At 57.5% G+C, this 21,241-nt stretch overlaps 1 protein-coding gene across 2 annotated transcripts; it reads left to right on the forward strand.

Annotated features, from left to right (window-relative positions):
- The first annotated feature begins 1,023 nt into the window (after positions 1-1,023).
- On the forward strand, positions 1,024-11,357 carry LOC102948295 (ubiquitin carboxyl-terminal hydrolase CYLD). 2 transcript variants are annotated; one of them, XM_037915911.2, is made up of 15 exons: positions 1,024-1,400; positions 2,019-2,451; positions 2,772-3,104; positions 3,211-3,316; positions 3,741-4,060; positions 4,295-4,463; positions 4,659-4,800; positions 5,236-5,358; positions 6,041-6,132; positions 6,372-6,435; positions 6,809-6,950; positions 7,066-7,174; positions 7,665-7,783; positions 7,974-8,190; positions 9,311-11,357. In XM_037915911.2, exons 1-15 carry the CDS (start codon positions 1,387-1,389, stop codon positions 9,493-9,495), a joined length of 2,568 nt encoding a protein of 855 aa, XP_037771839.1. In that variant the 5' UTR covers positions 1,024-1,386; the 3' UTR covers positions 9,496-11,357. The 2 variants fall into 2 exon arrangements, with proteins under 2 accessions (XP_037771839.1, XP_037771840.1); XM_037915912.2 differs by having other exon boundaries at positions 1,024-1,393.
- The last annotated feature ends 9,884 nt before the right edge of the window (positions 11,358-21,241 follow it).

Raw genomic sequence — 21,241 nt, forward strand, 5'->3', positions numbered from 1 at the left:
AGTGCCCATTACACAGTATAGCCGCCCCTTCCCTGCCCCCACCCTCTGCTGCCCCCTAGTGCCCATTACACAGTATAGCCGCCCCTTCCCTGCCCCCACCCTCTGCTGCCCCCTAGTGCCCATTACACAGTATAGCCGCCCCCTTCCCCGCCCCCAACCTCTGCTGCCCCAGGACAAAGCTTCCAGCTGGAGACCAAAGGGTTGTGTGGCGGGGTGAAGACCGGGGCATTTGGAGACCTGGACCACTGGCACTAAGGGGAGAGGGACAGAGCCAGGGCCAGCCAAGGTGACTTCAGGGTCCGCGTGGCTCCCAGGAGCCTTTATCTCAACCCTGGCCTTTGTGGGGGACCCAAGGTCAGGCCGACAAGGCGTGCCACGCGAAGCAGGGAGTATGTCTGCCATCGCTGCCGGTACCCCCGGGTGTCCTGGGCTCACAAGGATCCCAGCCGTGGTTCATCTGGGCTGGATTAGCTGAGCGGAGCCCCGCAGAGGAGAGGGGTGGCTGGTACTAAAGTCCCTGTCTCAGATGCCGGGGGGACTGCCTCTGCAGAGCCATGGGGGGCCTGCTGGGGCCCCGGCCCAGTGAAGGGGTTACTCCCAGGAGACGGGTGCCCGGCAGGGCACAGTGCAGCCCTGTGGCTGGGCAACAGGGGCAGGGGTGATACTGGGATTGGGAACGGGAGTTGTGGCTGCCATGGGATAGTCTGCATCCCCTGCAGGACCACCCAGTGCAGCTCCACATCAGTGGGGCACAGGCGTGTGGGTCAGAGACTGTGCATGGTCCATCCACTTGAGCCAGACCCACCCCCTGCCTTCTGTCATACACAGAGCAGGGCTGCTGCCCCCCAGAAGTGGGTGGAACAGACAGACAGAAACCCCCTTTTCGTAGTGTCAAACACTAGACCCCACTGCCATAAAGCCAGCCTGCTCTTTCTTTCTTTCTTTCTTTCCCCACCCCTCTCCACCCTCATTGGCTCCTCTCCCCTTCATCACACCCCTTTGATTCACACCCCCTTTCTCTCCAGCCCCACCCCCAGCCTCTGCCACTTCCTCTTTTGTTGTTTTCAGGGTTCCCACACGAGTCCCCCAAGGGGTGGGGGAGAGCTGGGACGCTCCTCGCCCACTCTCCCTGGCCCCACGGCCCCTGTTCTGGCAAGGCAGGGAGTGGGGGAACGAAGAAGACTTCCTGGAGGACGAGGGGCGAAGGAGGGGGAGGGCAGTTGCGGGCTTGAGGTTCTTCCCACTCGGCTGGCTCTGTCTCCTTCCCTCTCTTTCTGAACTTTCTTTTCTCTCTCTCTCTCACTGTCTCTCTCTCTCTCTTCCTCCATCCCTTGTGCTCCAGCTCGTCGGGAAAACCCCACCACGACTGATGACATCCGGACGGGGATGACGGGTGACAGGCGAGTCTCGGAGATGGTCTTCTCCGTCGGGTACCCAGGGACATCCTGTCCCCCCAGAGCAGGATGGGCCCCCATGGCCCATGCCCCCAGAGCAGGATGGGCCCCCGCGGCCCGTGCCCCTAGCAGGATCATAGACTCCCTTGGTGTTGGGGTCCTGAGTTCCCCCCATCCCAATGTTCCCCTCAGCTTGCCTGGTCTCTCCCACTCACCGTCTCCTAGATCAACCTCGCGCCCCCCCCCCCCCGCCCGCCTGGTTCCCCCACTCCTGTTCCTACCCACGGGCTGCTCAGCCCGGTCTCTCCCCCCACCCATCGACCTCCCCCCACAACCTGTTTTCCCCTGCCTCCCAGATGGGATTGACCCCTCAGCCCTGGCTGCCCCCAATTACCCCCTAAACCTGGTCTCCCCCACTGATACTCCCAGCCCGCTTGGTCTCCCCCCTCCCCTCCAGGATACTGGTTTCTCCGGATCAGCTCCCCAGCTTGGTGTCCCCCATCCCCTCCTAATGCCCCCCCAACCTGCTATCCCTCCCTCCTGGGTATGCCCCTCAGCCCAGTCTCCCCCGCTCTCCTCACCCCGCAGTCAGCCCCTCTCTGATCTCCTCTCTCCCACCTCCAGGTCTCACCCCCCCATCACCATGCGGCCACGCCGGTTCTTCATCTTGGTGCAGGATTTCTCTGGGGAAGGTGGGGGGCAGGTGCCCCGGGGCAGTCTCCTGAGCCAGGCGGGCGAGCCCCCCGCTCTGGACTGCCCCTTCTGGGCCAAGCTGCTGGACACGGAGGCCATGGTGCAGGTGCCGGCTCGGGCTGCACGGGAGCTGAGCAAAGAGCAAGCCGGGATGCTGCAGGCCGTGACCAATGGGGACGAGCGACTGGGGCTCTTCAGACAGGAGGGGCTGCTGCGCAGGCGGGGGGCCCTGCGCCCAGGGGACCGGGTCCGGGTCCAGATCACCTCGGCCTCCGGGGAGAAGGTCCGGGGTGTCCTGCGCTACCGGGGACCCATGGGAGACAGCAAGGAGCAGGCTGGAGTCATCTTTGGGGTGGAGCTGGTGGTGAGTGAAGGGGGAGCCTCTAGGGGGCGCCAGCTCCAGTCAAGGATTGGCTGGACTGGGGGGAATGGAACATGATGTCTTACCCCGCTAGGGGGCACCAGCTCTGACCCGGGCCTGGTGGGCTAAAGGGGGTGGGGGATAGGACATGGGGCCTTTCTCCTCTAGGGCACACCAGCTCCAATCTGGAACTGGCTGGCTCAGGGGCCAGGGAACAGGACATGGGGCCTTTCCCCTCTAGGGGGTGCCAGCTCCAATCTGGCCTCATGGTAGGGGACTGTATCAGGCATCCATGTCAACCCCCCTATTCTGTTCCTCTCCAGGGATCAGCGGCTGGGAAGGGTTTCACCGACGGCTCCTTCAGAGGCCAGAAGTTCTTCTCATGCCGGGAGAACTGTGGGGTTTTTGTGCCTGTGAGCCGGATTGAGCCGGATGAGGGGGCCGAGTGCAGCCCCCTGATGGCTCCCCGGGGCAGCCGCCGGGCATGCACCAGGCTCCAGCTGGCCACAGGGGACCCCCTCAAATCTTCTCCACCCCTGGAGCTCGGAGATCGGGTCTTCTTCAAGATGGGTGACAGCACCCCTGGGGGCACTGTGTTTTTCTGCGACTATCTGCCCAAGAAGGAGATGGCTGGGGTCTTCGTGGGGATCTGCCTGGTGAGAGGGCGTTGACCCCCAACTTCCAGGGTGGGACCAGACAGCAAGATCCTTATTGAGAGGATCACAATTGGGGGCCCCTTTCCTGAATCCCCTTATTTTCCAGGATCAGCCTGTTGGCTCATGGGATGGCAAATTCAGTGGCCAATCGCTCTGCCACTTCCCCTCTCCGGAGTACGGGATCCTCCTGCCAATCACCAAAGTCCATAAAGGTAGGACCTACAGTAAACAGCAGGGGCGGGAGGCCCTCTGGGCTCGGCTTCATTGCACGGGGCGTTGGCCCTGCCCATGCCATGCGGTCGCTGAGATACAACAGCATTTCTTGGCCAACAAGATGGCTGCCCTCATGGCCTCTCTCCCAGCCATGCAATGGGACATAATGACATCCCTTCCAGACCCTCCGACTAGCTGTCCAAGATGGCTACCCTAATGGCGGTCACTTTCTGCCAGCCAAAATGGCCACCCCCCTGTAGCGGTCAATGCCTGTTGGCCAAGATGGTCACCCCAGTGCCAGTCAGTGATCACTGGCCAAGATGGCCATCCCAGTGGTGGTCAATACCTGATGGCCAAGATGGCCATCCAACAGGCCCCATCTGATTAATGTCTGCCATGTTGTTTTGGTTCCTTTCCCTACAGAAAAGGCTGATGAAGGCCCCAAGGCCTTGAGTGATGACCCCTCCCTAGGGCTCCTCGATGACCCCCCATCCCCCTCCTCCATTCGGTATCCACCCAGGCCGGAATGGGGGTCCCCTCATGGCTCTCCCTCCTCCCTGTTGATGGGGGGCACCGAGGAGCAGGGGGAAGGGGAGGAGGAGGAAGGAGAGGAGGAGGAGCTGGCTTTTCCTCTGCTGGAAATCAACTCAATGGTGGAGGTGCACGACCCCCCCATCTACGGGGTGATCCGCTGGATTGGGGCGCCGCCGGATGTGGGGGAGACCATTGCAGGGCTGGAGCTGGTGAGACAATGGCAGACATCTGCAGGGGACAGACATGGGGGTTTATGGGACCCCAACCCTGTCCTGAGTGGGGTCACCCCCATGGGGCAGGGTATGGGACTCCCAGCCCATCTTTAGTAGGGTCAATCCATGGGAGGATTATAGGGCCCCCCAGCTGCCTCCCTCCTGGGGTCATCCCATGGGGGGCTATGGGACCCCTGGCCCCCTTGACACAGTCCCTGCCCCTCTCTCCAGGAGGAGCCGCTGCCCTCAGGCTGCACGGACGGGATCTACCGAGGGATGCGGTACTTCCAGTGCCCGCCCGGCAAGGCCCTCTTCGTCAAGCTACGCCACTGCCGGCCCGATGCCCGCTTCGGGGCTCCCCAGCCCCCTGAGAACCCCGTGCTGCGCTGCAACTCACTGGGTAGGACCCTGGGGGCCTGGGAGGGGAGAGATGGAAGGTGGGGGGCACGCCACTGCGGGGGGTGGGCATTGGAGGGGGTGGGGGACAATGCCCCATGGGGGTGGGGACAGAGCTGAGGGGGGTGTCTCCCTAAAGGGATGGGAGGGGCGGGATAGTGATAGCGATCCCACTCCAGGTCTGCCTCCCCTCCCACAGCTTTCAGGGTCTATGCCAGCGAGCGGGTGCCAGAGGACACCCCCCCGGGGCTGGGTGAAGAGGGGGGGCAGCGCCTGATGGGCTGGAAGAAAGGGATCCAGGGCCATTGCAACTCCTGCTACCTCGATGCCACCCTCTTCTGGTGAGTGACTTCCCCCCCCCCCGCCCTAACCACTAGCCCCCACTCCCCTCCCAGAGCCAGGGAGAGAACCCAGGAGTCCTGCCTCCCAGTCCCCTCCCCGGCTTTATTCCCTAGCCCCCACTCCCCTCCCAGAGCCAGGGAGAGAACCCAAGAGTCCTGGCTCCCAGCCCCCACCCACCTGCCTGCCTGTTCGTTGGCCGCTCTAACCACTGGGCCCCCTTCCCTCCCCTCCCCTTCCAGAGCCAGGAATAGAACCCAAGAGTCCTGGCTCCCACCTCCCCCGCCCTCTAACCACTAGCCCCCACTCCCCTCCCCGCACTGTGGAGAGACCCCAGGAGTCCTGGCTCCCAGCCCCCTGCTCTAACCACTAGCCCCCACTCCCCTCCCAGAGCCAAAGAGAGAACCCAGGAGTCCTGACCTTCCCTGCCCCCACAGCATGTTCGCCTTCAGCTCCGTGCTGGACTCGCTGCTGCTGCGCCCCGCGGACAAGAACGATGGGGCGTCTTACGAGGAGACCCGGGACCTGCTGAGAACTGAGATCGTTAACCCCCTGCGCAAGTGCGAGCACGGGGGGCGGGTGTCTCTCCAGGGGGTGAGGGGTGAGGGGGGGTCTCTCCAGGAGGCAAGTGGGTCTCTGGGGGTGAGGGGTCTATGGAGGGGTGAGGAGGGGTCTCTGGGGATGAAGGGGGGTCTCTCCAGGATCCAGGGGGGTCTCTGGGGGTGAACAGGGGTCTTTCCAAGGGCAGGGGGATCTCTGGGGGTGAAGGGTCTGTGGAGGGGTGAGGGGGGTCTCTGGGGATGAAGGGGGGTCTCTCCAGGGTGCAGGGGAGTCTCTGGGGGTGACAGGTCTATGGAAGGGTGTGTGGGGGTCTCTGGGGATGAAGAGGGTCTCTCCAGGGTGCAGGAGGGGTCTCTGGGGGTGAGAGGTCTGTGGAGAAGTTAGGGGGGTCTCTGGGGGATGAGGGGGGTCTCTCCAGGGGGCAGGGGCTCTCTGGGCATGGGGGTCTATGAAGGGGTGAGGGGGGTCTCTGGGAGATGTGGGGGGTCTCTCCAGGGGGTAAGAGGGGTCTCTGTGGGTGAGGAGGTGTTTGGGGGAGGGAAGAAGGGAGGGGGTATCTCTGGGAGAGGCTGGGGGTGTGGCAGGTTCTGTCCAGGGGGAGGGAGTCCCAGCGGGAGGGGGCTGAGGGGGAGGTATGTAGGCAGATTGCCAGCGGGGTAACCCCCCACCCCCCACCCCCAGACACGGCTACGTCTGCGCTACCAAGGTGATGTCCCTGCGGCGGGTCCTGGAGGCAGCTGGACACTCCCCAGGCTTCACCAGCGAGGAGAAAGGTGGGGTGGGGAGGGGAATGGGACAGGAGGAGCCGGGGTGCAGGGAAGGGGGTGGGGGAGAGTGGCGGGGGGAGGGGCAGGGTATATGGGGCGAAGAGGTTGGGGTGCAGAGGGAGGGGATGTGGGGAAGGGGCCGCAGGGGAGGTTTGGGGGTGCAGGGGAAAGGGGTGGAGGGGCTGGGGGAGGGGGGCTGGGGGAGCAGGGGGTCCCTGCTCTCACCCATGCATTCCCCCCCCCAGACCCCGAGGAGTTCCTCACCCTGCTGTTCCGGGTGCTGAAGGTGGAGCCCCTCTTTAAGATCCGGTAAGACTCCCCCAGCCCCCCATTCCCCTGTCTGGCCAGCTCCTCCCCCTCCCCATCTGCCTGACTGGCAGGGTCTCCCCTCCCTCCACCCCCTCCTCCTTCTGCTGCCCCCCCCTCCTGCCAAGCTTCCACCTCCCCCACCACTGTCTGCCAAACACCCCCTACACCACTACCCCGCTTATCCCCCCCTACAATTCCCCCCAAAGTCCCCCTCCCAACCCCCCTTCCTCACACCCTCTCCATCTCCCCGCTACACATTCCCCTTCTGCTCCTCCTCTGCCCCCCTCCCAACACCCCCCAGCTCCTCCCTTTCCCCCTCCACTCCCCCGCTCTCTGCTCCCCACTAACCCCATCTCTCTCTCCCCCCGCCCAGGTCAGCGGACAAGGACCCCCAGGGCTGCATCTTCTACCAGATCTTCATGGAGGGTGGTGCAGGGGGGGCAGGCCGGGGGGTCCCCACAGTGCAGCAGCTGCTGGAGGGGTCACTGGTCGCCGGTGACCTCAAGTTCACTGAGGTGAGAGGTGGGGGACAGGGGAAGGAGCTGGATGCTGGGGGGGGGGCGGGCTGGAGCCCCTATCCCCCCTTCCTGCCCCCCCACACTAACCCCTTCTTGCCCCTACCCCCGCCAGGCCCCCTCCTGCCTCATCCTGCAGATGCCCCGCAATGGCAAGGACTACAAGGCCTTCGCCACCATCCTGCCCAGCCTGGAGCTGGACCTCACTGACCTGCTGGAGGACAGTAAGGGGGGGGCCAGGGGGAGGGCTGGGGGGCGGTGGGTAGCGAGAGGGGGAGGGGACAGCCAGGAGGTGGGCAGGGGGCAGGAGATGTGAGGAATGTGGCAAGACGGGGGTGGATGGGGGGCAGTGAGGAAGGGGGAGGTTTGCGGGGAAGGGGAGGGGTCAGCAAGGAGGAGGGTGGCAGGGGGTGCGAGAGGGTTGGGGTCAGAAGAAGGTAATGGGGGAGGGGCACAGAAAGATGGACGGAGGGGCAGGGGCAGAAAGAGGTGGTGCGGAAGGGTCATAAGGAGATGGGGGGAGTGGAGGGGTCAGAAGGAGGGGGTGTGGGAGGAGATGGTGGAGGAGGGGCAGGCAGCCGATGGGGGTGTTGGGGAGGGGGTAGCGGGAGGGGGCAGGGTGCAGGGAGGTGGTGGGGGAGGGGAAGCAGTGCGGAGGGGGTTTGGCCCTGGGGTGCTGGCGCTGTGACTGACCACCCCCCTCTGCTTTGGCAGCCCCCCGGGAGTGCTGTATCTGCCAGGATCTGGCGCGGAGCGAATGCCCCGAGTGCTACGGGGACCCCAGCATCGGGGCAGGGAGCACCCGTCAGTACTGCGCTGTCTGCTGGCAGCAGGTACTGCCCGCTGGCCACCAGGGGGAGACACGGCGACGGGGGTGGGGGAGCGCTGGGGGCCAGAGGGAGAAGGGGATGGAGGATGCAGGGAGTATTGGGGGGTGGGGGAGGCAGAGGTGGGTGTCTGGAGGAGATGGGGGGCGGTTCTGGGACATGCTGTTCCCTGTAATCACCCACTCCCCCCACCCAGGTTCACCGTCACCGTGCCCGGCGCTCCCACCACCCCCGTGCCCTGCGCCTACCCCCAGAGCTGGAGCACCTGCCGCCCCCACCAGGCCCCCTGCCCCGCCAGACTATGCAGCTCTACGCCGCCCTCTGCATCCAGACCAGCCACTATGTGGCCTTCGCCCGCCACGGTCCACACCGCGGCCAATGGCTCTTCTTTGACAGCATGGCCGACCGCCAGGGTGAGCTGTGCGCCGGCCCTTTAAGGGCGGCGGGGGGAGGGGGGCGGTGTCGCTGCAGGGGGCGTGGCTGGGGGCTGCCCCTGGTGGGCACCCCAGGAATTGCAGCAGGGAGACTCCCGTCTTCCTTCCTTCTTTCCATCCATTTTCTCTCTCTCCCTTTTCTCCTTCCCTCTTTTTTTTCTTTTCTCTCCTTTCTGTCCCTATCTCCATTTCCTCCAGCTCTTCCCTCTTTTCCTTCTCTCATTTTCTCCTTCCTTCTTTTCTTCCATTCTCACCATTCTTTCCCCTTTTCCTTCTCTCTTTCCATCTGTTTTTTCCTTCTCTCCCTTTTCTCCTTCCTGCTTTCCTCCACCTATTTCTTTGCTGTCTTCTCCTTCCCTCTTTCTCTCCATTTGCTCCTTCTCTTTTAAACTTCTCCTTCCTATTCTTTTTTCTTTCTCTCATTTCCCTTTCCTCCTCTCTCTCCATTTTCTCCTTTTCCTTTTGTTTCTTTTTTCTTTTCTGTCTCATCTCTTCCCTCTTCCCCCTTATGAGTCCCTCTCCATTTTCTCCTCTCTTTCCCATTCCCCCCTCTCCCCTTTATATTCTTCTCTCTCTCCATTTTCTTTCCCGTTCTTTCCTTTTCTATATTCTCTCCACTTTTTCCTTTTTCTGTTTTGCACTTGTCTTTCCCCTTCACTTTCCCCTTCTTCTGCTCCTTTTTCTTTCCCCCCAATTTCTCCTCCTTTATATCCATCCTTCTCTCCACTTTTTCCTTCTCTCTCTTTCTAGCTTTTGTCACTCCTTATTTCTCCCTCTTTTGTTTCCATTTTTGTTTTTCCTCTCTCTCCTTTTTCTTATTCTCATCTTCTCTCTCCATTTCTCCATTCTCCTCTTCCCGTTTTCTTTATCCATTCCTCCTCTACCTCTTTCTCTGTTAATTTTCTCATTCCCTTTTTTGCTCCATTTTCTCATTCCCTTCTTCCTCTCTCCATTTTCTTGTTCCCATCTTCTCCCCCTTTCCATACCTTCCCTCCCTCCCTCCCGCCTCTATTTTATTCATTCTTTTTCTCTCCTTTTCCTCCTTCTCTCTTTCCCTCTCTCCTTTTTAACCCCTTCCTTCCCCCTTCTTCCTTTCCAGGTGGCCAGAATGGCTTCAACATCCCACGGGTCACACCTTGCCCGGAGGTGGCCGACTACCTGGAGATGAGCCCGGAGGAGCTCCAGGTGCTGGACCCCAAGTCCCTGCCCCCCTGCGCCCGACGCCTGCTGTGTGATGCCTACATGTGCCTCTACCACAGCCCCACCCTTGGGCTCTACAAATAGTCTCTCCCCTGGGGTGGAGGGATACGGTGACTGGGGAGAGGGCAACGAGACTCCATCAGCCCCAGGACTGCAGCCCAGTGAGGGGACTTTATTTGCACCATGAATGGGACACCTGTGCCTTTAAGAAGCGGCTGGGAACTACTTGGACCTATAGCTCAACCTTGGTATCCTTATGCCCCTTAAAGGGGCTGATCAGAGCTGACGCCCCCTAGAGGGGAAAGGCCCTGTGTCCCATTCCCCTCCCTCCGAGCCAGCCGGTCCTCCATCCTGGGGCAAGATGGGAGCTGGCGCCCCCTAGAGGGGAAAGGCCCTGTGTCCCATTCCCCTCCCTCCGAGCCAGCCGGTCCTCCATCCTGGGGCAAGATGGGAGCTGGCGCCCCCTAGAGGGGAAAGGCCCTGTGTCCCATTCCCCTCCCTCTGAGCCAGCCGGTCCTCCATCCTGGGGCAAGATGGGAGCTGGCGCCCCCTAGAGGGGAAAGGACCTGTGGCCTATTCACCCACCTCCATGCAGGTGGTCTAATTTCTGGAGCAAGAGCAAGCACACGAGCTCTGAGTTTTTCTACACTCTGCTAGGGGGACAAAAGGGCCTGAACTCATGGGCCTCAGGGGCTGTCCCTGGTCCCCACTTCTTCTGCTGCTTCCCCCTGCCCCGCCCCCCATGGCCTGTAGGTGGTGATGGCCCCATTGTGACACCTCCATTAAAAGCGGACAGGACTGAAAAATCCCATTGCCGCGGGCCTGAACCAAACCAGATTTAAGACTCATCCTTTGCAAACCTGCCTGAGTAAACTGGTGACGTACAGTATCACGGCGCCGAGGAGAACCGGACCTACCCGATCTTTATCTCAGCAGCTGGGCTGTGGTGCCACTTTGCTGTAGAGGCTTGCCGCACCGAGCAGCCGCTGGAGACATCCTGGAGGGCTTCCAGGAGAGACGGGGGGCAGTGAGGATATCCCTGGACAAGGCCAGGGCTCTGCTGGAATCCGGGGTGCAATTCTGGGCCCCAACCGTTCCAGAAGGAGGGATTTAAACTGGAGCAGGCACTGAGAAGGGACGGCCAGGGGAACGGAGAGTCGGGCTGACGAGAGGGGAGTGAAAGAGCTGGGCTTGTTTAGTCTACCAAAAAGCCAGCCGAGAGGAGATCTGTCTGCCGTCTATAAATACACCAGGCCGGGGGCGGGCTAAATACCAGGGAGGGTGAAGAGCTATTGAAGCTAAAGGACAATGCTGGCATGAGAACAAATGGCTGCAAACGGGCCATCAACCAACTCCGGCTGGAAAGGAGGAGGAGGTTTCTCAGCACCAGAGGGGTGAGGTGCTGGAATGGCCTCCAATAGGGGGTGTGGGGGCAAATAATCAAGTAGATTTAAGGTTGAGCTGGGGAAATGGATTAATGCAATTGTATAACAGGGAGGGAGCCTTGGAGCCAATCGTCCTCTGTTCCTAATGGTCATGCTTCAGTGTTCCAGACGGCCACTGGCAGGGGTCAGGAAGGGATTCCCCACCCGGTGTATGCTGGGAAGTTATTTTTGAATCACCTTCCTTGGAAGCCCCAGGGATGTCCACTTCTGGAGAGGGGCCATTGGACAGGGAGGGCAGAGGTCTGAGGTCTCCAAGCATCCTCTCTCTCAGGTGCTCTGGCTGGTTCTTGCTCCTGGGCCCACAGTCTCGCTGGTCGCCGTATGTGGGGCAGGCAAGCAATTTTCCCCCAGTGCAGTTTGGCAGAGACCTGGGCAGGTTGCCTCCCTCTGCAGCATGCGGGTGCAGGTAACTTGCCAAGATTAGCTGGATTCCATGGGATGAGTGTTGGCATTGGACACTAATTGGATTAAACTCCCACTCTGGGTAGGCAAGCCCAAAGAGCGAACGACTTTGTGCCGATTCTGTTCCCAGAGTGGAATGTGATTCACCCCCCAGAGCTACTAGCTTCCCCGGCATAGACCAGCCCTTAGTGATGAGGAAGGTCATGAGGAATGGTAGCAAGTTTCACTACCCCCTGCCAGATTGATCCTGCCACGCCCCAAAAGACCCTCACTTTGTGTGGGCCTGCTACTGTCTCTGTGTCATGCCGAGGGTTTGGGACGTCAGGGCTGGCGCCAGAGAGAGCCCAGACCTTAGGTTGGGATCTAAGAGTGATATCCTGAGCTGGGGACCAGGATCAGGGTCCCAGTGCTGATGCCAGGGGCAAAGCTGGTGGCAAGGCCCAAGTACCGATGCTAGGGGTCGGGACTGGAGTCGCCCTTCCAGGCCCGGGCTGGGGTTGGCAGTCTGAACCGAGAGATGGGTCCATCTCTGGCTGGCCTCCTTGCACAGCCACTTTCTGGAATGCCTCCTGGGTTCAAATAGGGCATCTGGGCCAATCAGAGACCAGGAGGAAGCTGTCACGCGGTCCGGCCTTCTGAGGCGGTACTTCCTGTGATGGTGATCTTCCAGGGAAGGGTGCCCGTGGCATGGAGGTGTCAGCCACCCCTGCAGAACCTCACCCCTGAGCCTGCTGCTCTCCTAGAGCCAAGCCCCTGGGAAATCCTTCTGGGGATCCCCTCTGCCCAGGAGTGGGGTTTCAGCTGGCAAGGGTGGGACCTGGCTGTGCCAGCCCAATATGTGAGGAAGGTCTCCTCCCCGATGCTAGCGGCACCTCATCGGATTGGAGGGGAGCAGTGGTCCCACCCAGGGGAAAGATGGGGCGCAGACCAGCCGATCACCCCATGAAGACTGCAGAGGGGATGGGGCTGTGTAACCCTCTGCCCTGTCTGCCCTGAGAAGACTTGCAGGAGCAGTGGGGAGCTGATAGGATTGGAGGGGGGGCAGGAGCTCGGGAAGGGTTGTGGGGAGCAAGGGGCTGCTGCTGCTGGGGAGGGATCAGGAGAGCCCAGAGTGGGGAGGTAGGTAGGGCTTGGGGTGGAGGGTGGTGTGGGGAGCAGGTATATATAGACCAGCCAGCAGGGGGCACTCAGGGCAGTGGGGGTGGGTGGGACGAAGTGGCCATTTTCTGTGCCATTTTTATGAAGCAGGTGTGTGCCTCAGTTTCCCCCTGCACATTGCCTTGCTGCCTGGTGGGTGCACACTGGCTAATGCTGCTCCTGGCACAGGAAGTGCGGGGGGGGGTGTCCCCTCACTGTCTGGGGATCAGCAAAGAACAGCTTGGAACTGACCCAGCTTCCAGAGGAGGAGCAAGATTCCCCCAAGGACTGAACGATCGACATCCGGTCCCCGGAAACCCCGGCAGGCGGGATGTGGGGACTGAGCTGGGGAACAAAGGGGAGAAGGTGTCAGGCGGTTGGGGTGGGAGGGTGTGAGCTGGGTCTAAGGGCAAAGAGACAAAGAGCTAGACATAGGGGAGGAGTCCATGGCCACTGGTTTGGCTCATTGAACAGACTTAACCAGGGATGGACCATGTCTCAACCTCTGACTCTCTTTGCTAGCCCAAGGGCTTGCCGATGCTGTGGGCCGGGGAAAGGCTGCATGTGGTCACTGGCCTCCAGTTGGTCCACTGCCAGGAGCCATGGAGAGAGATGGGGATTGCCAGTGCCGAAGAGTCTTGGAGGCCGCTATGGATCTGTGTGGATCCTGGGGCCCGGAACACTAAATTTCCCACATATTTGGTTTCAACCTGCTCTGCTCCCTGCGTGTCTCACAGAGATACTGACTCAAGGGCCTTTCGTAGGTCCCTACTGCTTTCCTTCTTTCTCCTCCATTTCCCCTCTTTTATAGCCCCCAAAGAGAAACAAAGGAGAAAAGCAAGGAAATTCAATGCCAACAACTTGGTGAACGCCAAAAAAAAATCGATGCTTTATTCAGGATTGACAAATGCATTGTGTTTCTGCAGCAGATTCGACCCCAAAATGATCCCAAAGCAGAATTCAGGCTGCAGGAGGATTCAATTTTTATCGTTAAATGTCGGTAAATGTTGATTGCACAATAATAATCAAAATCAACAGCTAGGCAAGGTAAGCAAAATGCTGTTGGAGTAATTACTAGACTTTGATTAAAGGCCGTTTACACCATATATTTGGCCATGTGCTGTTGACAATTTGTGTTTTACCAGCTATAAAGCTTTAACTTTTTGAATCTCAATGTCCACTGTCATTAAATAATTATTGTCTGTCCTCCTCCACTGTCTGATCCCACTCAATTTCCCACAACTGTGAAAATGTAAATACATAATTTTTTTTAAAAAAGGTTAAAGGCCATAATTTTGCACAACTGTGAAAATTTAAATTGATCAAAATGGAAGAAAATGCTTAAAAACAAACATTGATCATACCTGTTGAAATTCAAAAAAAAAGGCAAAAATCAAATTCTGCCACACCTAGCCGTAACCATAAAAGACCGAGAGGAGAATTAATTAAATCATCTGCGTTGCTAAGGATCTTGGGAGAGCTGCTTAGGAGAGGCAGATGAGCTGGGTGGGAAGGCGGGGAGGAAGGCACGGATTTCAAGGGATTGATTTGATCCCACAAATTTCTAGGAAGCCAATGCGACACTCAACCCAAGAGGCTCTGGCTTGGCTGATGCCCATGGGATGGTCACGGCATCGTCAGTGGGCTTTGTCTCCAAGAGGCTCAGGAGGATGAAGGCAGAGGGAGGGAGGAGGGTCAGGTGGGGTCATGGCACAAGAGGACGGGCTCCTGGCCCAGGCTGAGGTGGTACTGCCATACAAAGAAGCTCTGTTTGGGTCTCACAGTAACCTGCAGCATCTCCTCGTTCTCCTGGGTTTCAGTCCAGTCCTCCTCCTGCTTCGTCTGGGATCCGCTCCTGCCATACTGGGCTGACAGGGAGAACTGAGCCTAAGTGATGAGCCCAGTGATGGTGCCTGTCTCGAAAGAGCTGCTGGTGACCACATCCCAGCTGCCCCCAATGCTGGACAGCTCCTGCTTGGTGGAACCCCCCTTGCAGGTCATCTTCTTGGTCCAGGTGATGGACACATCAGCCACGTTGGCTTGATGCAGTCGCAGCTGCGGATGGAGATGCCCCTGGTGAAGGTCAGGAGCCCTGGTCAGGAAGCTGAACAGGTTGGGGTGGGTGGAGAAGATTCCTCTTGTAAGGCTTGGGTCGGTCCTCACATTGGCTCCCCACTTCTCATCCACCATGACCAGCGTCTTGTGGGAGTCCATGCAGAGGTAGCAGAGGCCCTGGTGGTGCTTGGGGTGAATGGGGTAGGGGGAGAGCTGGTGGAGCTGGCTCAGGTCCTTCTTGGACAGGATGATGCCCTGCTCCAGACAGCAGACATAGAAGGTGCTGTGTGGTAGTGTATGAAGTGGTCTCCCTAGCAGTGCAGCGTCCCAACAGACGCACCCTGGTCCGTGCGCAGGTCCTCCACCACCCGGAAGGAATTGCCCCAGATGATGTAGACCTTGGAGTCTGTCTGATAGCCCAGGTAGCGCTCGCTGAGCCGGTGCAAGGGGTGCAGGCTGTGAAGCTGGATCTACTGCCCTTCGTTGAGGCAGTTGGTGGTGAGGTAGCAGCTGAGGTGGTCCTTCTTAGGGACCAGCCTGGCCTTGGGGTGCTGGGCCTGTGGCAGACACAGAAGAGGTCAGGGAGGTAGAGTCAGCAAGGGGACGGAGCCGGTCTGAGGAGGAGGAACCCCATGGCCCCATAGAGATGGGGGTGGGCGTGGGCCCCCTGGCCTAGGGCTGGAGGGACACCTCAGTGGCCCCAGAGGGGAATCCGGAATGACTCCCCCTGGGCTTTGGACAAAGGCCAGATCGAAAGTTGCTCTGAGCTCCCCACCCCAGCAGCTGCCAAAAGGAAAGCAGAAGGGACCCACAATGCATCAGGGCTCTCCCTAGAGGGGGAAATAGGGGTAGTGGGGCAGAGCTGGTCAAATAGTGAAGCTCCCACCATGGGACTAAGGCGACCAGACCACTCTAGTAAGGCACAAAACAAGACCAAGTAACCCTGAGAAATGAACCAGGGCAACAGGTTGTGTGGGACCGAGGGTGGTCGTGGGCCTCAGAGACCCCTGAAATCGCAGATTCCTGAAGAGCTACTGTAGGCGCTTTAGAGGCCCCCCCTTCCCCCAAAGCCATAGAGTCCTCACCATCCTTCTGGACATTTGGCACCTTTATAGGTCTTTCTGCATCATGGTCATTGTGGGTTAGTCAAGCCTTGGCCGGGGGCAGACGGACCTCCTAGAAGTCACTGCCATGAAGGGCTGCGGACAGACCTCGTGGTCCAAACAGGCCCACTACTGTCCTGAAGGACGTCTTCGGTCTCTCGGGCCCCTCGTAGGCTGCATGGACCCACAGGTTCTTCACAGGCCTCAAGACCATTTATAGTCCCATAGATCACTTGTTTCATGATGTTTTCAGGGGAAAATGTCTGTTTTGGAGCCCCAGTGGGGATGGGGAGGAAGAGACTGGGCACAGGGCCGAGGGCATCTCCATGGGCTTTCTGGCTTAAGAGTTGGGAGGAAGAGAAGGGTCAGGGTCTCTGGTGATGGAGCTATTTTGGCCTTGTCTCCACGGCCTCGAGCGAAGAATAAAGTGGTAGCGGTTCATTATTTCTACCGCAGGAGTCCCCAGGCAAGATCACAGCCCCACTGTGCTAAGTGCCATACGTACACGTTGCGAGAGAAAGGCCCTGTCACAGAATATCAGGGGTGGAAGGGACCTCAAGAGGTCATCTAGTCCAACCCCCTGTTCAAAGCAGGGCCAATCCCCAACTCCCCAGACGGCACCCTCAAGCATCGAACTCACAACCCTGGGTTTAGCAGGCCAATGCTCAAACCACTGAGCTATCCCTCCCAAAGAGCTCACAGTCTATGTAGACCTGCCAGAGGGGAAACTGAGTCACACATAGGGGAAGTGACTTGCCCAAGATCTTGCCTGGCAGTAGAGCCAGGTGTCCTGATTGCCAGCCCAGAGCTCTACCCACTAGACAACACCGCAGGCCCCTGGAGAGAAACTGGGGGCCATGGTGCACTATGTTCACTGGGCCCCACCTCCCACATTTTGCCCCAGTTACAGATCTTTCGGGGACCCCCTGAGTTTGGGGCCTGGTACAATTGCTTCCCATTTGTCCCCCTCTCGTCAGCCCTATGTGGGGCCCGTATCCTACAAACTCTGCCTTTCTCACACCCCACCCACCCCAATCTCCAAGCCCAGCCCCAGGACACTGTGTTTACACAATTCCTTTCTTCCGCCCTGCCGGTCTTGCAACATCTGTTGCGTCGCCTCCACCACTTCCTGGGCCAGGGAGGGTTATTCTAGAGACGCCTGCTGGAGCAGCGGCCATGTCTCCGAACCCCGCTGGGCTTCTGGGTCTTTATCTCTCTGAGGCTCCCGATATTTCCTGGCAGATCCACAAGTTTCTGGTTGTAAATTCTCCCTGACGTATGGCAGGAGAGCAGGAAAGGAGCATCTTGCCAGTGCTGAGCCGTCTCACGCAGGGACCAGACAGTTGGGGCAGTGCCTGGCCATTGTCTTACAATTCTTCCCCCCCCCCCACCACCCCCGACCTCTCCTTGCTGTCTCCCTCAGGGTCTGAGGCTCGATGGCCAGGATCGTTCCACGGAAAGATGCTCCCGGCACCGGCATCTTCCGGAAGAGACACAGAGACTTCATGGTCCGCTCCGACCTGGGCTGCTACTTGCGGACAGAGCGTCTGGAGACCGGACGCAGCATCGAGATCCGGGGCCTGCACCCCTCATGCCAGGGCGGGGACCATTACCTGGGCTCCGAGAGGGACCCCGACATCTACATCATCAAGGGCGACTCCTACCGGGTGGTACAGGACCTGAGCACAGATGAAGGAGCTCAGGTCTACCAGCTGCATCCTAATTGCCGCGGCGGAGACCACTACATGAAACGCGCCGACTTCTTCTTCATCCTCTTCTTTGGCCAGGGGGTTGTGCGTGGTGTGTGCGATTTAAGCACAGACTCCAGGGGTGAAGACATCCCCCTACATCCCCAGTGCTGCCTGGGGCTCTACTACTTTGGCATCGGGAGCTACTGGGCGATGGTCACTGTGGACCAAAGATGGGGAGCTCAGTTCTACCTCTACAAGAGTTTTATCAACGCCAACTTGGCTGCAGTCTACTCCATCCACCCTGACCTGGTGAGTTTCCTTCCTGGGGGGCTGGCCCTGACCAGGGGCCCCTCCTTTGGCGGCTGGGAGTGCATCAAGACCCTCTCCAATGATTCGGACACCCCTATCACCTGGACTCACGCTGTGGCCCGGAAGGTGGGCTTCGCCAAGGAGAAGGTGGCCAGCGTCGGGCGCAACTGGAAGGTGGGCACTTCCGCCTCACTCGGGGCCGGGGAGCTGACAGCAGCTGTTGTCAAGGCCCAGTTCTCCCTCTCGGCTGAGTACGGTGGGAGCAGTGTCAAGACGGAGAAGGAGGACTGGACTGAAGCCCGGGAGGAAGAGGAGACCTTCCAGGCTACCCTGGAGCCCAAACAGAGCCTCTACATGTGGCAGTACCGCCTTGGCCTGGGCCAGGAGCCCATCTTGTTCTGCCGGGACATCAAGTTCACCAAAGACCCCACCCCGCCTGCCACCATCCCACTGCCCCAATTTTAAGACTATCTTGAGGTGGACCAACCAGCATTGGCCAGGACATTCTTGTGCATCCATGTGGTACATCATCATCCTCGTGGTTATTGGGTCACAGCTAGGCACAGCTACCCAAGGTGGGTCTTTTAGCTCATGCACTGAGATCCCAAGGTTCAATCCCTGATGCCAATAACTCCCCGAGGGGCATGGTGGTTACATGGATTGAGCTTCTTTGACTTGCTCTTGTGTTAATGTCTGGAAATCAGCGATGTGGCTGGGGAGTCCAATGGTATTTGCTAGTAATAGGAAGGCTGTTGTGTTAGTTAGGCCACTGGAGTGGGGCTGGATTCAATCCCTGGCTAGGAGCAACTGTCTTCCATGAGTCTTTGGGTGGGTCAAATTCGGGAAACTGAGGTATCAAGTGATTTAAGGGTGAAAGTGATTTAGGCACCTCAGTCCCACTAAAAGCTTCCATGTGACCAAGTCACTGCTAAAAAATGGGGTTTGGCCCCTGAATCACTTTGAACAATTTGACCCTGTTTCCCCATCTGGACAATGGGGCCAGTAGCATTTCTGTACTGCACAAGGCATAGTGAGAATTGTAGGCATGACTGGGCATCCATTTTATGAATTCGCCGCAGTGCCTGTTAGATTTTAAATCTAGCAAAGTAGATTTGCCAGTTGGATGAATATATTCCATAGCAATTGAATTGAGGATAAAGCCCATTTTGTTGAGTCCAGGCAGCTTACGTATTCAAATGCTAGGTTCTGCTATTTCCCAAATCAGGGCACTTGCTTATTCTTAACCAATCAACACGCTTATTAATTCACCAAGGGCCACACAGGTCATGGTAAATCCCTTAGATTTAGAAATCTCGGTCAGATACCCAGTAGGGACTGAACGCAAAATACACCTGCAATCAAGTGAAACAGACTAGCATTGGGTCCAGCTGTTATAGACTGATCCATAAGATTTCTTCCGACATTTGCTTCTCATCATCAGTCGTCAATTCTATAGTATTTCTGCTATGTTTATCACCCTCCCAGGAGTACAGTGACTCTTGTCTTAAGGGACTTTGAGGAATTTTTCGAAGCTCTGCTCTAGTTCAAAAGGGGTGTTTTGGGGGTCAGTTTTTGGCCTGTGTTCAGGCTTTGTGATCACATTGGTCCTGTCTGGCTTGGAATCCCTGCTCTTGGAAAGGCTTGGTTGGAAAGGGACTAATTTAAGTGATCAAAAGCAATTGCTTGATATTATTAAGTTTCCTCTGGCCAATTGACTTGGCTTTGTAAAGGTTTATCCACATATCACTGGTAAAAATCTAAACTACCAATTCTTGGGTCTGTCAGCAGGAAGAGGCTGGGCTCATCAGGGAATTTGCAGGTGCCAGTTTTTAAAGGCCACAACAAGAGGAACCCAATCTCTGAAATGAAATCTCATTGCACCTTCTCAGCCCTGGGAACTCTACAGTAGAGGGCGTCTTTCCACACGGCTGGTCTAAATGTTGGTAGCACTTCTGCAGCTGCCTTTGTGGATTCTTCTGCTGAAGCCCTATAACCTTGGAGGAAGGGCGAGTAGGACCAATGGACCGTGAGCTATCTCTGGGATCCCACAGGGCATCCTCGATTTTACACATCCTGATCTAAGGGCCATTGGAAACCAACAAGCTTCTGATTTCTACTGGACACTTGCTTCATGACCATCAGACTTTGGTTGTTTGCAGTGTAGATAAGAACATAAGAATGGCCACACTGGATCAGACCAATGGTCTATCTAGCCTGGTATCCTTTCTTCCAACAGTGGCCAAACCCAGGTGCTTCAGAGGGAATGAACAGAACAGGTCATGTTGGTCCCAGGATATGTGAAAGACGAGGCGGGTCAGGTAACGCCTTTTATTGGACCAACTTCTTTTGATGAAAGAGAAGTTTCAGCTTCTGCACCAGCTCTGTGGAGCTCGAAAGCTTGTCTCTCTCATCGACAGAAGCTGGTCCAAAAAAGGTATCAACTCACCCACCTTGTCTCTCCCTCTCTCAGCCTTTAGCTGATTCCTTCTGCTGCTTCCACCTACGTCCAGTAGATGGTGATGGTGTCCAACAAGTATCTTCGATTCTTTCCTTAGAGGATTTTTGTTTTCATTTCAGTGACCGTATTTCCCTGTGTTCACCCCAGCTATGAGTTGGGATCCTCCCCCCTCTTTTAAGCACTGTCTGTTGATGCTTCGTTGATTTCAGTTCTTTTTCCTTCTCGCACCCAGCGAACCCTCTTATGTCTAGGGTGCAAAAGTCCTTCTGAAAGCAAACACAATCCATTATAGTTCCCTGAAACGTAGTGGGCTTTTGGCTAGTTCTAATATCTTTCCTTTCGTACCCTTTGATCTGATGCAGACCAACGCACAGCTCCTAATTGGGGGTGAAAGATAACGGAGGAGTAAACAGATTATCCATGGGATATTTTCCCTAGATTCAGCCATCCGGCTCTTCCAGGACAGTCTTTCAACTTTAGCTGGGCTGAGGTGTCACAAGGCTAATGGTTGTTTTCTTATGGTCGCTAGTTTCCAGCAGGGCTTCAGAACGAGCCTATTTTGGGGGGATCAGAGGGGAATAGCTTTTCTGCCCTTGAGGACCGAGAGGAACTAATTATTAGCCACATATTCTAGGCATACTTCTAACAGGATGTAACCCAAACTGTGGGACATTCAGATACTAATATGATTCATACAAGTGACTGGCTAAGTATTGGATAACTGGGTTATCCGAGGTCTGCACTAGCTGATTTAATGGTCCCTTTAAATCCATGAATATAAGCACCTTTATGGTTTCCCGCTATCTGAAACCTGCATATGGGCCTTTAACTTCCAAATTCACGGGAGAAATGTGAGCAATTTGTCAGCTGTGAATAAAGGAACTTTGCACATTAACAAAGTGTTGTTTGGTATTGCACCCCCCCCCCCCCATGTTATATGATTTTGTGTGGAGTTTTTTTTTAAGGGTAAGAATTGGGAATGAAAGAGGAAACAAAAGGGATTGGCAGTGAGGTGTAGTAGGTAGAGGACTGGACTGAGGGTCTGGACTCCTGGTTCTATCCCCAGCTCTGGGAGAGGAATTGGGTCTAGCGGTTAGAGCAGCAGGGTCAGGAGCCAGGACTCTTCGATTCTTTCCCCAGCTCTGGGAGAGGAGTGGATTTTAGTGTTAGAGCAGCAAGTCTGGGAGTCAGGACTCCTGGGTTCCATTCCACCTCTGGGAGGAGAGTGAG

Source organism: Chelonia mydas, chromosome 13 (assembly GCF_015237465.2).
Source record: "Chelonia mydas isolate rCheMyd1 chromosome 13, rCheMyd1.pri.v2, whole genome shotgun sequence".
Classification (NCBI taxonomy): Eukaryota; Metazoa; Chordata; order Testudines; family Cheloniidae; genus Chelonia; species Chelonia mydas.